At 38.0% G+C, this 16,020-nt stretch overlaps 3 protein-coding genes across 3 annotated transcripts; 2 read left to right on the top strand and 1 right to left on the bottom strand.

Moving 5' to 3' along the window:
- The first annotated feature begins 2,333 nt into the window (after positions 1 to 2,333).
- emd (emerin) lies at positions 2,334 to 8,635 on the top strand. Its single transcript, XM_062392547.1, has 7 exons — positions 2,334 to 2,415; positions 3,694 to 3,772; positions 4,224 to 4,319; positions 6,199 to 6,233; positions 6,336 to 6,361; positions 7,773 to 7,832; positions 7,920 to 8,635. The coding sequence occupies exons 2-7, from the start codon at positions 3,694 to 3,696 to the stop codon at positions 8,110 to 8,112; spliced, it is 489 nt and encodes a 162-aa protein (XP_062248531.1). The 5' UTR covers positions 2,334 to 2,415; the 3' UTR covers positions 8,113 to 8,635.
- A 228-nt stretch (positions 8,636 to 8,863) lies between these two features.
- Positions 8,864 to 13,999, bottom strand: si:dkey-93l1.9 (uncharacterized protein LOC562339 homolog). Its single transcript, XM_062392546.1, has 4 exons — positions 13,852 to 13,999; positions 11,743 to 11,977; positions 9,629 to 9,764; positions 8,864 to 9,542 (listed from the first exon to the last, which is right to left on the bottom strand). Exons 1-4 carry the CDS (start codon positions 13,903 to 13,905, stop codon positions 9,458 to 9,460), a joined length of 510 nt encoding a protein of 169 aa, XP_062248530.1. The 5' UTR covers positions 13,906 to 13,999; the 3' UTR covers positions 8,864 to 9,457.
- An 867-nt stretch (positions 14,000 to 14,866) lies between these two features.
- On the top strand, positions 14,867 to 15,687 carry mrpl49 (mitochondrial ribosomal protein L49). The gene has a single exon (XM_062392545.1). The coding sequence runs from the start codon at positions 14,882 to 14,884 to the stop codon at positions 15,431 to 15,433; it is 552 nt and encodes a 183-aa protein (XP_062248529.1). The 5' UTR covers positions 14,867 to 14,881; the 3' UTR covers positions 15,434 to 15,687.
- Positions 15,688 to 16,020: the final 333 nt, after the last annotated feature.

Raw genomic sequence — 16,020 nt, forward strand, 5'->3', positions numbered from 1 at the left:
ATAGTTGTATTTTCTTGTCTACCTCATTCTGACTTGTCTGCTAGTGCATTTCCTCAGTGTGTGGATGAATTAAGTTTTATCTTATCTTATTTCATCTGTTATCCATCTCCACGGACGGACAGAAGTGCAAAAGATGCTTTGTGTAGCTGAACACAAAAACTTAATTACAATATTTAACACCTTGATTAGAAGAAACCGTTTCTAACATACTGGACAAGTGTGTCAATGTTGTCTGATAGAGATGAAGGAAGCAGCAACGATTGTAATGGAGGGGTTATTGCCACTAATGGTATGTCAGTAGGAGTAAGCAATCTCATTGTCCATGATCAGCTGCTACCACTCAAATTTTAATTCAATCATAAAACCAACTGGAAGACAATGGGAAAATGATCAACGGCTGTGTGTTAGTTAAACGTAAAGCTGTTGAATTTTGTGCCTTGTTACAGACTGCATTCAGTAACAGCAATTAAGGGGTGAGGCATTATATCATTAAAAGAAAGATTTCAAGATGCCTAACAGTTGAAACATACATTTAATTATAATTCATTGATATGAATGAGTGAATGATGCTGAATCTGTATATCAGGGTTCAGTCATATACTGTCACAGTGGTCGTATCTGTGAAATGAGGGTTAATAACAGTCACTCTGATGAAGCTCAACTGAAGTATTAAACTACAGCGTAAATGTGGAGCCAGTTTCCAGTGAGTGGAAAATGTGTACATCGGTGGAATCTGCAGCCAACGCCCTTCCTGGAAAACCCCCAGCTCGGCCTCACTGTCAGCCTCCAGAGGGCGCTGCAGGACACAGACGCGTATGGAAACTTCATAACATCGTTTGGACAGAACTTTGAGGCCAAAGATTGAACTATAGCATAATTAACACCAACATGCTGCCAAGAGAGGACATTCACTCAACTGGAAACCACTTTACTCAAGGAAACATTTTCCTTGGTGTTTTTTTTTTAAGCATTTATTTTAAATATCAGTCTTATCTTATCTTTTAATATGTAATTTTGATTGTGTTATTGTAATTTTCCACTGTTTATGTTAAGAATTTGGACAATGTATTTCTACAGTGTGGGTTTGTTTTTGTTTATGATATTTATTTGTACAAACAAAATTTTTATCAGATAAAGTGGTTTGAGGGCTGGGGGAGCCTAAGGCAATTGAAAAACATTGAGATAAAGCACATTTTCACCATATTTAGCTGCGAATAACATTTTACATATATAGATTTTAAATTTAACACTTCACGCATATTTGTTGATTATATATTAATTAATATTTGGTTGTTTATAACATTTCAATGTGCAAAAAATGTTAATATGACCACTTCTTAAAAACGTTTTAGAGCTTAATATGGTCAAAAGCTGTCAAGTTAGTTAGTTTTTTAAGTACTGTTAAGTGTTAATTTTTTTAACTTTATGTTAATAAAAGGTCACATGTGGGGTTACAACAATGAGTAGGTTGGTGTACACACTGACTGAAACCAATTGAGTCTAGTATCGAAATAAATGTTACGCTAAGTTTACTATCTTTATTATTGTCAACATGAATATTAAAGTCCCCAACAATAATAATTGTATTGGTCTTTAGGACTAGGTTTGATAAAACCTCAAGGAATTCCGTTAAAAATTCAGTATAAGCCCCAGGAGAACGGTAAACACATAGACTCAATGGGTAAACTACAGCAAATATGATTGGCTGTTGGTGTTTCTTGGATTGGTGTGGAAGACTAAGAACAAGACATTCCAATGAGTTGTAGCTGAGTTTAGGTTTAGGATTAATTGATAGACTGGGGTTAAAAATAGCAGCAACTGAGGGGAGTGGATTCATTTAGGCTGACATATTCATCAGGATGCAGCCACATCTCAGTGAGGGACAATAAATCAATGTTGTAATATGAGACTAGTTCATTAAATAACACTCTTTTTAATCTCTTGACAATTGTAATGGTGTAAGCTCCTTGAATCCATAACTGTTTATCAATAAGCCAATTTATTTAAATGTTATTTATATAGCCCATATTCCCAGAGCACAGTTTATCTCTTAAGATTCAACATCCTCTGTTCTTAACACTCATCAACAGTACGAACAATATGACATGCAGTGTAATTTATGTGCTTATAAATTACACTGCATTGCTTTGCTTGAAGTTCACTAATATGTCTCCTAAAGGTGACTGTGTTATATTAACACTGTATGCTAAATGAAATAGACATATTCTTTTTCAAAAGGCAACGTGGTTCTCAGTGAATCTTATGATCCCTGCTGGAAGGTGTGCCAAGTTACGTTACGTCGTCCACATTCACGACCACACGTTACGCCCACTTCCCTGCTCCACTGCTCAGTCTCCTCCGGCTTTAGCCACACTCTCAGTTTTCAACTCCTTTTTCCTCTTTTTTTTTACCGAGGTAAGAGAAGACCGTTAATGAATAATTCAAGTAGACGTTTCATTTCAGCAGAATCTTGTTCGCGCGATGTTTAAACAAACAGTGAAGTGAGTTTTATTCCCTCAGTGGGAAGTTTGAACACGACAGTTGGGATTTAAGAGTTATGAAGTGCTGTAGCGATTCACTACGGGCTGTAGCGCCACATTACATCCGCTGTACAATCACTGCAAAGGGCTTACTGTCTATATCCTACTTCATGAGCCCCCCCCCCCCCCCCCCGTATATCTGTCTGTCTATCTATCTGTCTATCTGTCTGTCTGTCTGTCTTACCATTTGTCTATCTATCTATCTATCTATCTGTCTGTCTGTCTGTCTGTCTGTCTGTCTGTCTTACCATTTGTCTATCTATCTATCTATCTACCTATCTATCTATCTATCTATCTGTCTGTCTGTCTGTCTGTCTGTCTGTCTGTCTTACCATTTGTCTATCTATCTATCTATCTACCTATCTATCTATCTATCTATCTGTCTGTCTGTCTGTCTGTCTGTCTGTCTGTCTTACCATTTGTCTATCTATCTATCTATCTATCTATCTATCTATCTATCTATCTATCTATCTATCTATCTATCTATCTATCTGTCTGTCTGTATGTCTGTCTGTCTGTCTGTCTGTCTGTCTGTCTATCTATCTTACCATTTGTCTATCTATCTATCTATCTATCTATCTATCTATCTATCTATCTATCTATCTGTCTCTCTGTCTGTCTGTCTGTCTGTCTGTCTGTCTGTCTGTCTTACCATTTGTCTATCTTTCTATCTATCTACCTATCTATCTATCTATCTATCTATCTATCTATCTATCTATCTGTCTGTCTGTCTGTCTGTCTGTCTGTCTGTCTGTCTGTCTGTCTTACTATTTGTCTACCTGTCTGTCTGTCTGTCTGTCTGTCTGACTTACCATTTGTCTATCTATCTATCTATATGTCTGTCTGTCTGTCTGTCTGTCTGTCTGTCTGTCTTACCATCTGTCTATCTATCTATCTATCTATCTATCTATCTATCTATCTATCTATCTATCTATCTATCTATCTATCTATCTATCTATCTATCTATCTGTCTGTCTGTCTGTCTGTCTGTCTGTCTTACTATTTGTCTGTCTGTCTGTCTGTCTGTCTGACTTACCATTTGTCTATCTATCTATCTATATGTCTGTCTGTCTGTCTGTCTGTCTGTCTGTCTGTCTGTCTTACCATCTATCTATCTATCTATCTATCTATCTATCTATCTATCTATCTGCAGATGTCACTGAGTGAGAAAAGTGATGAGGAGATCAGCACGTTACTTACTGCGTACAACATTAAACATGGACCCATCGTGGGTAAGGAAAACAAACGTACACACACACACACACAGAAACAGTAGCTATGGCTGTAACTCTAACTATTCATTGCATTGTGTTACAGAGGAGGAAAATACATAAACAGATTTGACCTTTATGGTCTCATGTTACAGTACAAAGCCATTTGCTCTGGTAATTTTTACATTTGTATATATTCAAGCTTCCAATTCAATAAATCCTGTATCCTATAGTAGGAGGCATTATACCTTTAAGATGATAAAGCATAATAAAACATCTAATCCTAGTTGGAATTTTAACTAATTCGCCTTAAAACCTTTTATTGTTACATATGATGAAACTCCATTATTTGAAATGCATAGATTTCCCAAATGCCCTCCAACGCTGAGATTATGCAGACTATGAGATGATGCGTTGTTTTGTTCTGTGTAAATGATTTTGAACCACTGTTGGTGTGTTTGGGTGAATGTAGACTCTACTCGGAAGCTTTATGAGAAGAAGCTTGAAAAAGCCATGGAGAACGCTCCAGTGAAAGCCTCTTCTGATAAGACCTACTACAGAGAGGAAGGTAGGAGGCTCCTCTGTCTGCTGGCCTGCACACTCCATGCCATTACAAATTGAATCCTATTTTTGTTTAAGTGCAATTTTAAACTTCTGCCTCTCAGTGCTTCATTGTTGAAAAAGATATTAAATTTGTCACTTAGATGCCAAATGAAAATCAGCTACTCACAACTTATCGGACTATATTTACTGATGTACACATTTTTAAGGGCTACAGCTAAATATTATTTCAATAACTGATTAATAGTAAGTGAATTTTTCAAAGCCCCAGGTGACATCTTGAAAGAAAACTAGCAACCATCCTAAATAATTTACCATCGCATAGGAATTTGTATGTATTTTGTAACTATAGATATTTTATGTTATTGTATAGTGTAGCTTTCATTTACAGTTCTGCTGTTGTACTATCAATAACTTTTCTTTTTAATTGTCTTACTCCTGATTTTTATACTTACTAATTTTATTTTTGTGCACCAAAACACCAAAGCAAATTTGTATCTTGAAACCTACTCTGCAATAAACATGATTCATATTCTGATATTCTTCAAGAGGAATAGGAAATCGGCACAAACTCGGGAAGGGTTTAGGATTGTTGCTTTGTTAAAAACAAAGGTCATCCACTTTGCATTCAACATAAAGATGCTGTTTGCTGAGGTTCAGTGCAGAAGGCCCTTCACCAAGTCCAGCCTCTGACAGCTTCCCTTTATTACTCATTATACTATAACATTGTCTTTGCTAACAGCTGTTAGGAAGGTAAATTCAGCATTTAAAATGATACAAACTTCTTACATGTGAAGGACACAATGTGCTATCTTCTAATAACAATGAAATACTTCCTGTTTACACCGGCATTGGCCCGCCCGTGCAAGTGAGTGGGTTGTATGATATGTGTTTTTAGGCATGTTAATGCGGATGTGGATTGAAAAAACCAAATGCTTGTTTGGAAAGAGATGGCTTTAGTTTCAAACAAGGTGAGGTTTGATCAGCCTAGCCTGGGTCGTTATGGTATCAGACCCCTAAAACATCTGATGGCCCCAGGAAACATTACTGATGACCTCTGATGAAAACCATAAATCAATTATCACGATAGTCCACTTCAACTTAAAATACTTAATTCATTCCCAAGGAGCGAATTGGAGGTAAGTTCATAAATACAAACACACAGCAATGAATTCACACACTTAATAATTCATATTATTCATTACAAAGAATAGAAGACGCTCAGCAATGACTCAGACTTATCAGGGTGTGGATCAGATGATTTTGTGCCATCTCTAAAATAAATAATATATTTATATAGTTGTCTAACTTGTTTAGCCGCTTGTACATGAAAAAGAAAAAGCTCTCACTAAACAGCTCCTTGATGTGATGCATGCAAAAACGGTTCCATGACTCTTTGTGGCTTTTATTTATAGCAAAGCATGACATGAGTCTTATTTCATGGAGCCCCTCCTGTCTTTGTCTAAAACAGGTAGAAGAGAAACCTCACCCCTTAGCCTTCTTACCCGGTTGTCTAATAAAACAAATATCTGCAGCCTGAATAAACAATTACAAACACTGGCTGAATATTAACTTTGGCCCCTACAGCCACCTCTCTGTGAGTACAAAGTATACAGCCTTTGATGCCTGAGTTGTGGCTGACTGCTGAAGTAAAAGTAATATTTACTTTAACCTTGAATACTCTGTTCCACATATTTTTTATCGTTTATGTTTGTCATCATAAACATTGGAAGAGTTGACGTTACACTGTTTTGAAATGAAAATAATTATAAATATAGGCGTGCAGCCCGGGAGCTTTCCTTGTATTAATTCTCTGTGAACACTTATCAATTATGTTTTTAAAGTTAATAATGGTAATTTCAATGGTCTGTTGTTTTTTCTTATAGAGGAGGAGATTACCTATATCACCTACCACAGTGCGGTGAGTCCTAATTCTCCTCTTAGCCCCTTTTGCTTGAGCAAAACCCCTCTGCTCTTGGACTGTAAAATAATTCACAATCTGTTCTGCTTTTTATTTTCACAGGATAGACATGAGGGTTATGCAGACATGTGAGTACAGTTTAATATCAAACGTGGAAAAAGCACAAGTCATACAAACTATGAAAGAGGAGAATTTGATGATTTGGGACTCTTGTTTGTTACCCCATCTGGAGTTCTGTTTGTCTTTAGTAACTTTAGTTAACTAGTGTTGTGTCTGTTCTAAACCTGCCTGTATTAGAACTATTCCATGTCATTAGTGAGTCCTCCTCAAACAGTTCTACAATATACTGTCACTTTTATTGTTTGTGTGCAGAGCTTTTATAAACAGTCTGTGGTGCGGAGTGAAACACGTTGTGTTCACCCTACCATCCTATTTGTTAATCTACAATGAAGATTTTATAGTAAATGTTTTTCTTAAACTGAAACTGAATTTGCTTTATTACTGTTCACATGTGTTGTTTATATATAATTTTGAATGATTGACTTTAGGCCCAAGTTCAAAACTTTTCAAATAGAAGTTATGTGTTTCAACTCAATATGAAGCATTGGAGTAATGCAACAAACATTTCTCCTTTACTTTGAAGAATGGGAAATGTATTATCGATTTCAACTTATGACTTCCTTCTCTAAATCTCAGAATTTCTTTTAAACATGGCCCCTATACTCCGTCCTAAGAAAGAGTCAAATTTGCAGCGCTGTTATATATATATTGAAATATATGTATGGATAAAAACCCCTGAATCTAAGATGGTTTTCTTTAAAAACAGGTTGGAATATTCTTAATACAGTTATTCTATGTAGGATGTTGAAGCCTGTATTGCAGAGTGCTTGAATAAATTAACTTTGCTCTACTTTCCCCCATTAGGAATAAACTGCATATTGGTCTCTAGTTCTACAGTAATGCTCGTTGTAAGCAGTAATCGAGCCATGCAAAGACCTGTTGTACGATCGCACCATCGCTGCTGCACTAACAGCTCAGTACGCAGAACCAGGAACTGGAGATTCAGTTGTTGGCGTCACTTGAGTTGCTGAGTTACAGTGCGATGGTCACCTGTTGATTCAAGTGTTATTAATATGGCCCAGTAGGCATGTACGAATTACTCCAAATTTGAAACTGCACTTCCTTGGGTCATTAAAAATAAAAAGGTACAGAAGCGTATTGCATTCACTTGAGATGAATGCAGTACCTCAGTCCGCAGTCTCAGTTAATTTAAAGAGAACACTTTATTCAACATATAGGAAACTGTACATGCTCCTGGTAGTTTTTTCTCAAGTGAATGAAAAAGCTTCTGTATGAAGGCAATAAGATGAACCTTTCTTGAGATAAGCGAGCCAAATACAGACAAACAGAGATTTTTGGAAACATTAGATTATGATTATTAAATAGATAATTACTTAACAGTAGTGTTGGTTAATTGCCTACATTTCTTTGACTACATTGGTAGATTGAAATTTGAGTGCACGTTATTTCTCCACCTAGGCTGAAACGAAGAGGTAATGCTGAGACAGATGAAGAGGAGGAATCGGACCAAGATACAGAGTAAGTCTTGTAATACAAACTATTAGTAAACCATGATCTATTAATGTGTATTTGACTGAATGAGTTGATTACCTGATCTATCTTCAGACCTGCCATCCAGATGACTAACAGGGCTGCCAATCACAGTGCAGTACGATCCAAAGAGGTGGTCAGGAAGTCTGGGGGCAGCATGTGGAAGGTGATTCGCCTGATGGTGTTGTTAGCTGTGTTAGCAGCTGTCCTCTACTATGCATTTTGCTGCATGATAAAAAACGAAGAAAATCCTTTTGGGGTTCAGTGATATTTTTTTTTTTTCAGATATCAGTTTATTTTTAAATATGAATTCTCCATTAATGCTCAACTGGAGATTTCTTGGATTTTCTTTGTTTTATTTGAATTTTCTGTTTTCGTTTTTTTATTCGTATTAGTAAGAGATTGACCACTGTGGAACCTAGAATGATAAAAAACACATTCCCAAGCACCTTTATAGCTAGTTATATTCTGGTCACCAAATCCCATGAAATGTTAAAAACTACCCCGTGCTGCCCCAAATATCTGCTGGAGCCCAACATGTGGTTTAATCCACTTAAAAAAATAGTCAACAACAAGGTAACATTTGCTGAAAATAGAGTCCAAATAAATTTACAGAGTCTTTTTGTCGAAATAAACCGTATTTCTGAGCCATCATGTCCATCTTCAGTAGGAACTAGTGTGTTTGGGAATGAGACAGGCTCATCATCTGGTCATGGTTTTAAACTTTACAGGGGATGAGCTGACAGTAAGACAAATAAAGAATAATGCAGTTCCTCTCCTTTCTTTGCTTATTCGCATGTTTTGTGTATTTTCTTTCATTTATGGAGCCTCTCTTTAATATGTGATTTGTTTTTATTTGTGAGATATACATGATGATGTCATGCCTCAACAGGTTCATTTTTTTTTATCCATCAATAAAAATGTATAAAATCAAGTATCCAGCTTCTAAGAAATATAAAACATGACACTGGAGAATGAGGTGAAGGTAAGAGTCAAGTATAAACATAATCCAAGTCATGTTTACTGGTCTATGTAATACATTTATTTGGTTCAATACTATAGATCGGCTTAAATATGCCACACTAACATTTGTACAAAACAATACAATGCAGTTATATTTACAGGATAGAAGTTTGCCATAAATGTGCAGATACATTTTTTTGCATTCTGAGACAGCAAGGTGTCATCACTGTTCATTAGTGTTAGTATCTGTCCCAAGAGCCTGATGAGCCACTGGCAATGTATTCAGGCTGAGGTTTATGGTTGTCGGTATTTGGCAGAGTGGAATTAATTATAATAATTTTATTTGTATAGCACTTATCAATGTTAACAATGTTAATTGATAACAAAACCCTTGGCAAAATAAACTAAGATAAAACGTATCCAATTCCATTAAATATTAAGTGCTAAATCTTATTATATGGCCTTGATCCTAAGTTGCCTCTCTGTCCTAATCATTTAGATCCATGAAATCCATTCAGGAATCATCGGTTTGTTCCAGCTGAGGAAGTTATGTCTATACATGTCTTTACAGTGTCCCTCCAAAGCCCACAAGAATGCAAAGCTTTGAGAACAAGAACAAGGGGATGTGTTATTATGGTCCAGAGACTGGTCTAAATGAAACCAGTCACGTTATCGTCAATGGGCAGAGGGACAAACTGAGGCTCTGGTATAGCAATCAAACGTGGTTCTGTTGATCTGAAAATGAAAACAAGAACAAATTCACAAGAGTTCACAGCAGCAGTAATCCACTGTAAGTGACTGTAAGTGCTGTCGCCGCCCACCTGAGGATCTGTCCCTCAAAGCCGAGGGCTGTGATGAAGATGTTGATGAGGACTGTGAAGAAGACAAAGACTGTCGCTGCGTTGTTCATCCGGTTCAATTTGGCGTGTTTCCTCACATCGTTCAGATCATACTTTACTGCTGACACAGCATGAGACAGGAGCAAAAACAAAATTAGCTACGGAAAAAGATGAACTAAAAGGATGGGAAGAGGTGGGGGGAAAAAGTGGTACAGGAGCCAGAGAGTATTTTTTAATATAGAGTCTGGTATTAGATTTCAGAGGAAGATTGGTTTTTGAATCAGTTAGAGATAATACATATGATTGTGTTGCATACGTTTTTTTAAAGAATCCTGACACATCTGATATACACATCTAAAACAAAAATAAAAGTTGAATATGTGCACGACTGCTCAAAATTGTACAACTCTTAGATTTTTCCACTTTTTACTGAAATGTACATAGTGTGATACGTCAGTCTTCTACCAGAAACCAAGGCAAAAACCAATTTATAACATTTTTAAATAGGACTCTTGGATCATTAAATCATTGAACTTTGAATCAGTTTTTTAACCCATCCAGCACCCTAACACACAGGAATAATAGGTCGGTCAAATTGTGACTGAGACTACGCTGCCCTTCATGTTTTCTTCAAATTTTGTGATACATTATGTTGTTGCAGGATGAACCTCGGATCAAACGGTTTGACTCCTTTTATTGCTTTCTTTTTCTAGCCAGTTCAATTGCCAATATGCAGATCTATTTCCTGCAGTAAGGTTTTGTCCTAACAATGCATCAGAGGGTGTAGCAAACCCGTTTGCTCCAGTTTGTGCTCACACAGAGGTCATCAGCGTCTGGATGACTTCATTTCAATTTCTAGGACAATGTTTGTTTTACCTTGGCCAGTTTACTGCACTTGGAGTTGAGTGTTCCATTTGACAAAGAATACTGTGATAAGTTCTTAAAGGAATAGTTTAGGAAATACAGGAATTAATATAACTACAGTTAAGCCTGTTAGCTTAGTTTAAAGTTGCAGTGTGTAGAATTTAGTGACATATAGAAGTTGCATGTTGCAGCTGAACATCCCTCACGTCATCCTCCCCTTCCAAACATGAGAGAGAAACTGTGTCCTAAATATAAAGTATTTCAATATAAAGGCCCATTCTAGGATATATAAAACAACAATTTGTATAATTTAGATGAAACACACTCGTGAATACATCACTAGGATTATTTTATATATAATTTCTGTCACTAGATCCCTTTCACCTAAATCTTACACACTGGACCTTTAAAGCAGCAGACAACATTTCATCTGGATCTGTTACAAAACACATACAATTATGACAGGAGCTCATTAGCTCCTGGCCAGCTGTTTCACATCCAGTCTTTATGCTAAGCTAAGCTAACCTCCTGCCTTTGCTGTAGCTTCCTATTTACTGTACGGATACAAAGATGGTATCAGTTATTAATAAAGATAATATGTTTGTCAGAACTGGACCACAAGTAAGCCATAGCAGTACTTCCTGTCAACCAAAGGTGCTAAAGGGGCCAGAAATTGTGCTATTTGGGCCATATTCAACATTCACCACATGGCCCTCTTCAGGTTCACATCCAGTTTTAAACTTGCCTATAGAACTGCATGTTTACCAAAAGTGACCCACATTTGCTTTGGAATATTTGGGCCACATTTGCTATTTGATAAGTGGGCTACTTTTAGGTTCACGTCCATTTTGTTCGGACCTAAAAAAAGGCCAGAAAGATCCGCATCTTTGCCCACCTCCTTACACTCTCCTGACATATTACAGTTCTGAATGCCTTGGTTATAGAAAGTGAATGTCTGGAGGACAGAAATCATGACACACACAGAAATGAATCATAACACTGATGTTAAGCTCTTTTCAGGCAGGCTGTAGTTTGTTCTAGCTGTTTTGTCTTCTCTAGATTCATGGAAATTGCAATATCTCTCACAATAACTCTTTGTGTATGTCTGCTTTGATTCTTTGCATCTTCTCCACTTCAAGATTCAACAATAAAAAGAAGAAGCATTTTTTAAGTGCTAAAAAGATTAATGAAGAAGGATAACAAAGGAGATGCAGAACATCTGAGTCACTTGCCAATAAAGACGAGCAGCAGCCCCACTGCGACTTGTAGCGTGATAGATATCGACAGCAGGACAATGAGAGGGAGGTAGAAGCGGTACTGAGTCCCCACATAGAGAACACTCTTCAGCTGGGATGAATTGGCCATCAGCAGAGCGACGTCCAGCATGCTCTGAGCTGCAGTCTTCTTCGTGGCATAGTGGTTTAGGTTGATGGCTCGATACACTTTTCCAGAGTGCCCTGTGACTGCCTGCGAGTGTAGAGAGCACAGGTTTGTAGGTCAAACTAAAGCTACTGTTGAAGAACATCACAGAGGTGCGATTTGCTGCACTGGAAGCTACGTGTCAACTCCCCAAATTGCAATTTGGCATTCAATGTCATGCCAAAGGTTACTTAGGCACACAGAATGGAAGACACAAGGATCAGACCTCCGGCCCAATGGTTGGTGGGTAACCCACTCAACCTCCTGAGCAACAGCAGCCCCCAATGCACACTAATATCCCACTATTATTCTGAATATAACAATATTTAGAATTCTATTTGAGTAATGTAAACAACAAATTGCAAATGGAAAAAAAAATAATTTAGCATTTTGTGATTACACCTTGTGGGATATGCTGTTATTATTCAAGAAGGCTATTTGGACATGTCACAAGCAGAAAACTTCATATCAGATTAGTCATATGTTCCTACAACAAAGTAGTATGTTTTATTAGGGATGTATATCTATATATATATATGTCTTTATATATATATATATATATATATACATACATATATATAAGGGGGGTTGTAGCTGAGTGGTAGAGCGGTCGTCCTCCAACCAAAAGGTAGGCAGTTCGATCACAGTCTTCACCATCTGCATGCTGTGTCCTAGGTGAACCCCCAAAAAATGAAGTCCTGCTATTAGATGCACTGTATGAATGTGTGTGCATGGTTGAATGGCAAACTGTACTGTAAAGCACTTTGAGTGGTCATCTATACTAGAAAAGCACTTTGTAAATAAAAAACATTAAAAACAGTTAAGAATATTGCCTATTTTGGAAGAAGAGTTCTGCGTGTTCTTTCTCCTTCACATGTCTGACTGCTCTGTACAGGTGAGCACACGTCTGAATGGTTGATTCCAAACACAGACAGGGTTTTTGATACTATGTACTAAGGTGTGTCAGTAAGAGGAAAATTGGGAGTGGCAGAGCGACAGATGATGACTCACCTGGGCCGTAAGGGAAGGGCAACAAGAAACAACATGTCAGACGTTCTCTACCCCAAAAAATCGAGTGACCTAACAAGTCGCTCATGAATTAATATGTATGGTGCAGAGAGAGTTAACTGTACGTAAGCAGAGGGGCTGTACCTGACGTGATGTTAGACACTGAAACCTGAAATGTCTTATTCGTAACATCACTGGCAAAAGAATACTCTCAGGGCGTTACCCATGAGACGTCACACCTGGGTGCAACTCTCTTCGAGTCACAGTGCTTTCATTTATCTCTATGCACAGCTGACAACTATGGAAACAAACATGGGTTCTTTCAGCACTGATATTGGACATTCCTGGAAACAGACTTTAAAGCAGAGAACCCAACCTGGAGGTTGTGACCCTCAGAGGGGTTGTAAGACCTTCTTTTTTTTTATTCTTCTTCTCCAGACTTTTCTCTTTTTTTATTTGGGAAAACAGGGGGGACCAACACTCATCAGTTGAAATGATCACAACTGGTACTGGCAGACATATACTTCATTAAAGAAGTTCGCACAAAAAAAGGACGAGTATATATATTAGCTCTATATATTGAATTTTGTATTTATTATTTTTATAGACACTGAAGTATTTGGTCTCCTACTGTAGTGACGCTGTTTTATCTGATGAATGACTGGAAGTAAATGGTAGAGTGTTCTGTACATCCAAAAAACTGATGTGTAGTGTACCAGTTTTACAATCTGCTTAATGTTACAATAATGGTGTTATACACATCTTTGAGTTGCTTCTAACTATCTAAGCGAATTAATGAAATGATCCAGTACTATGTCCAGTAGATGAATACATGACAACCATTTAACTTTTCTGTATAAAGAGCAGAACAGAACAGTAAAAGCAGAGGACTTATCAGTGTCTGTGTTACTCACTTCTACGTCGTCCACTTTACTCAGAGGTATGTCCTGTCCATTTAGTCTGTCCATCCTCTGATGACTCCACGCTCGATGTGATGGATGAAGTGCGCTGAGTTGAAGTATCTGTTGTTGAGCGAGCAGACAGGACTAACAAGTCAGGCTACTCCTACAGTTGCAGGGACAGTGGAGAACACCACTCCCACTCGGTGTCTCTGTAGTTCTTTATTCACAGCACAACCTCCAACCTTACACGTCAGGTTTCGCCTGTTTCATTCCTGACTTATTTTTATTATTAATAATAATAATATTGTTATTATTTAAGACAATGATTGTCTAGACCAAATTACACAGTGAGACAATGAGAAAGTGTTTGAACTGCAGTAACTTCAACATTTGTATTTATATTTGACATTTGATCTGTCTTATGTAAAACACCCTTTCTGAAAAAAAATGTACATTGCATTACTAATTTAAAACTGTATGAATTGAATTGAATAAACTTTTTTTTTTGTTCCACCTATCATCACATTCTGAGATTATTGTTCTTGAACCTAGAACTTGTACAGTCTTCATGCATGTGCAGGTGTCTTGATTGAAAATGTCACTTGATGAGTCTCAGCTGTTGCAGTCAAATAGCTCTGGTCTACTTTTCTACTCGGAGTTTATCTATATTGATTGTATCACATGTCCAAATCAATTGAAACCAATTCAACACTACACTTCTTTGGGGCCTTTGCAATACACATGGCAAGTGTGAAGCTGAGAAGATGAACAGTTCATGTGTTATTTGAGCCACATACAGACAGACAGGGATTTCTGGAATTATTGGATGGCTATTATAAGATGTGGCATGAGACTTTTAAATTTAATAAAAATGAATGGTCATGTATTATTTTATTTATTTATTTAATTTCTGTAATGCGAAATAAACACATGAATTTGATTATGTTTTGAATAGTTGAATAAGGATATATATGTATTTGAAAATCGTTTTTGTCATATACCGAATTGCCGAACGCAGGAAGCTGTTGACTATTTCCGGGTCATGTTCTTTCAGCTGCCACACATCATGGCGGCCTCCTTTAACCTCAGCTCCGCGGTGCTCCGCAGGGCGCTGCACGGAGCTCTGAGCCTACATTGCCGGGCACAAGGAGCTCCTGCCGGGCTCAGGTTCCTCTGTAGTGCTGCTCCAGAAGAAAAGAAGACACGAATAATAGAGTCTACGGAGGAATACGTCTTCGTGGAGCGGCTCATCCCGCTGTCACGGGTCCCTGCTCCACCTAAACACGCCGGTCCCACTCCGTCTGGATGGATCCCTGCAGCGGACTCACCGCCGCCTCTGCCCTACATGATCCGCCGCTCCCGAATGCACAACATCCCGGTGTACACCGACCTGACCAGCAGCAACCGCAGGACCACGCTCGTACGGAAAGTGGAGGGGGACATTTGGGCTCTGGAAAAGGACGTGAAGCAGTATCTGAAGGAGGTGACGGGGACCGAGCTGCCCACCCAGGTCAATGAGGTCACCAACACCCTGACGGTCAAAGGTCACTTCGATAAGGAGCTGAAGGAATGGTTGGCCGGTAAAGGCTTCTGAGCTCGGGCTGGAGAGGCTGCTGCAGGACCGCCACAGACCAAGCTCAGGTGGAGACACAGAGAGGACACTGAGTATCTGCTGCCTACACTGATACTCACTGTAGTGTAGTACCATGAGGAAGAGGTTTGATCCTTGCCACTTCAGTGAACTCTTCCCCACCAGAGACATGTTGAAGCTGTTGGATCATATTGTGTTTAATGGTGTATATACTTGAGTGTAATGAATGTAACATTAAATGTCAAAGCGATGCCCAATGCCTGCTGTGGTTATTCCACTGAATCCAGACATGACACTGGCTTACTATGGAATCTACACCGGTTAGAGATTCTCCTACAGACAGTTTGGCTTTTTTCTTTATTGAATTAAAGGTTTGTATAATATAGTAAATAAAAAAAACAGCAGGGAGGCCGGTAACCAGAATTCAAACATTTTAAATTCATTCAGTCAAAATATTCACATTTTGTTTTTGTGCAAATACAAATTAGGATGAAAGGAGGAATGTGAAACTCAGTAATTACCATCCAAACCTGCCTATTTGGTATGGGCTGTTTGCTTTCCATGTTGAAATACTGATTGAAGCTTTCTTT

This window comes from Platichthys flesus, chromosome 7 (assembly GCF_949316205.1).
Source record: "Platichthys flesus chromosome 7, fPlaFle2.1, whole genome shotgun sequence".
NCBI classification, from domain to species: Eukaryota; Metazoa; Chordata; class Actinopteri; order Pleuronectiformes; family Pleuronectidae; genus Platichthys; species Platichthys flesus.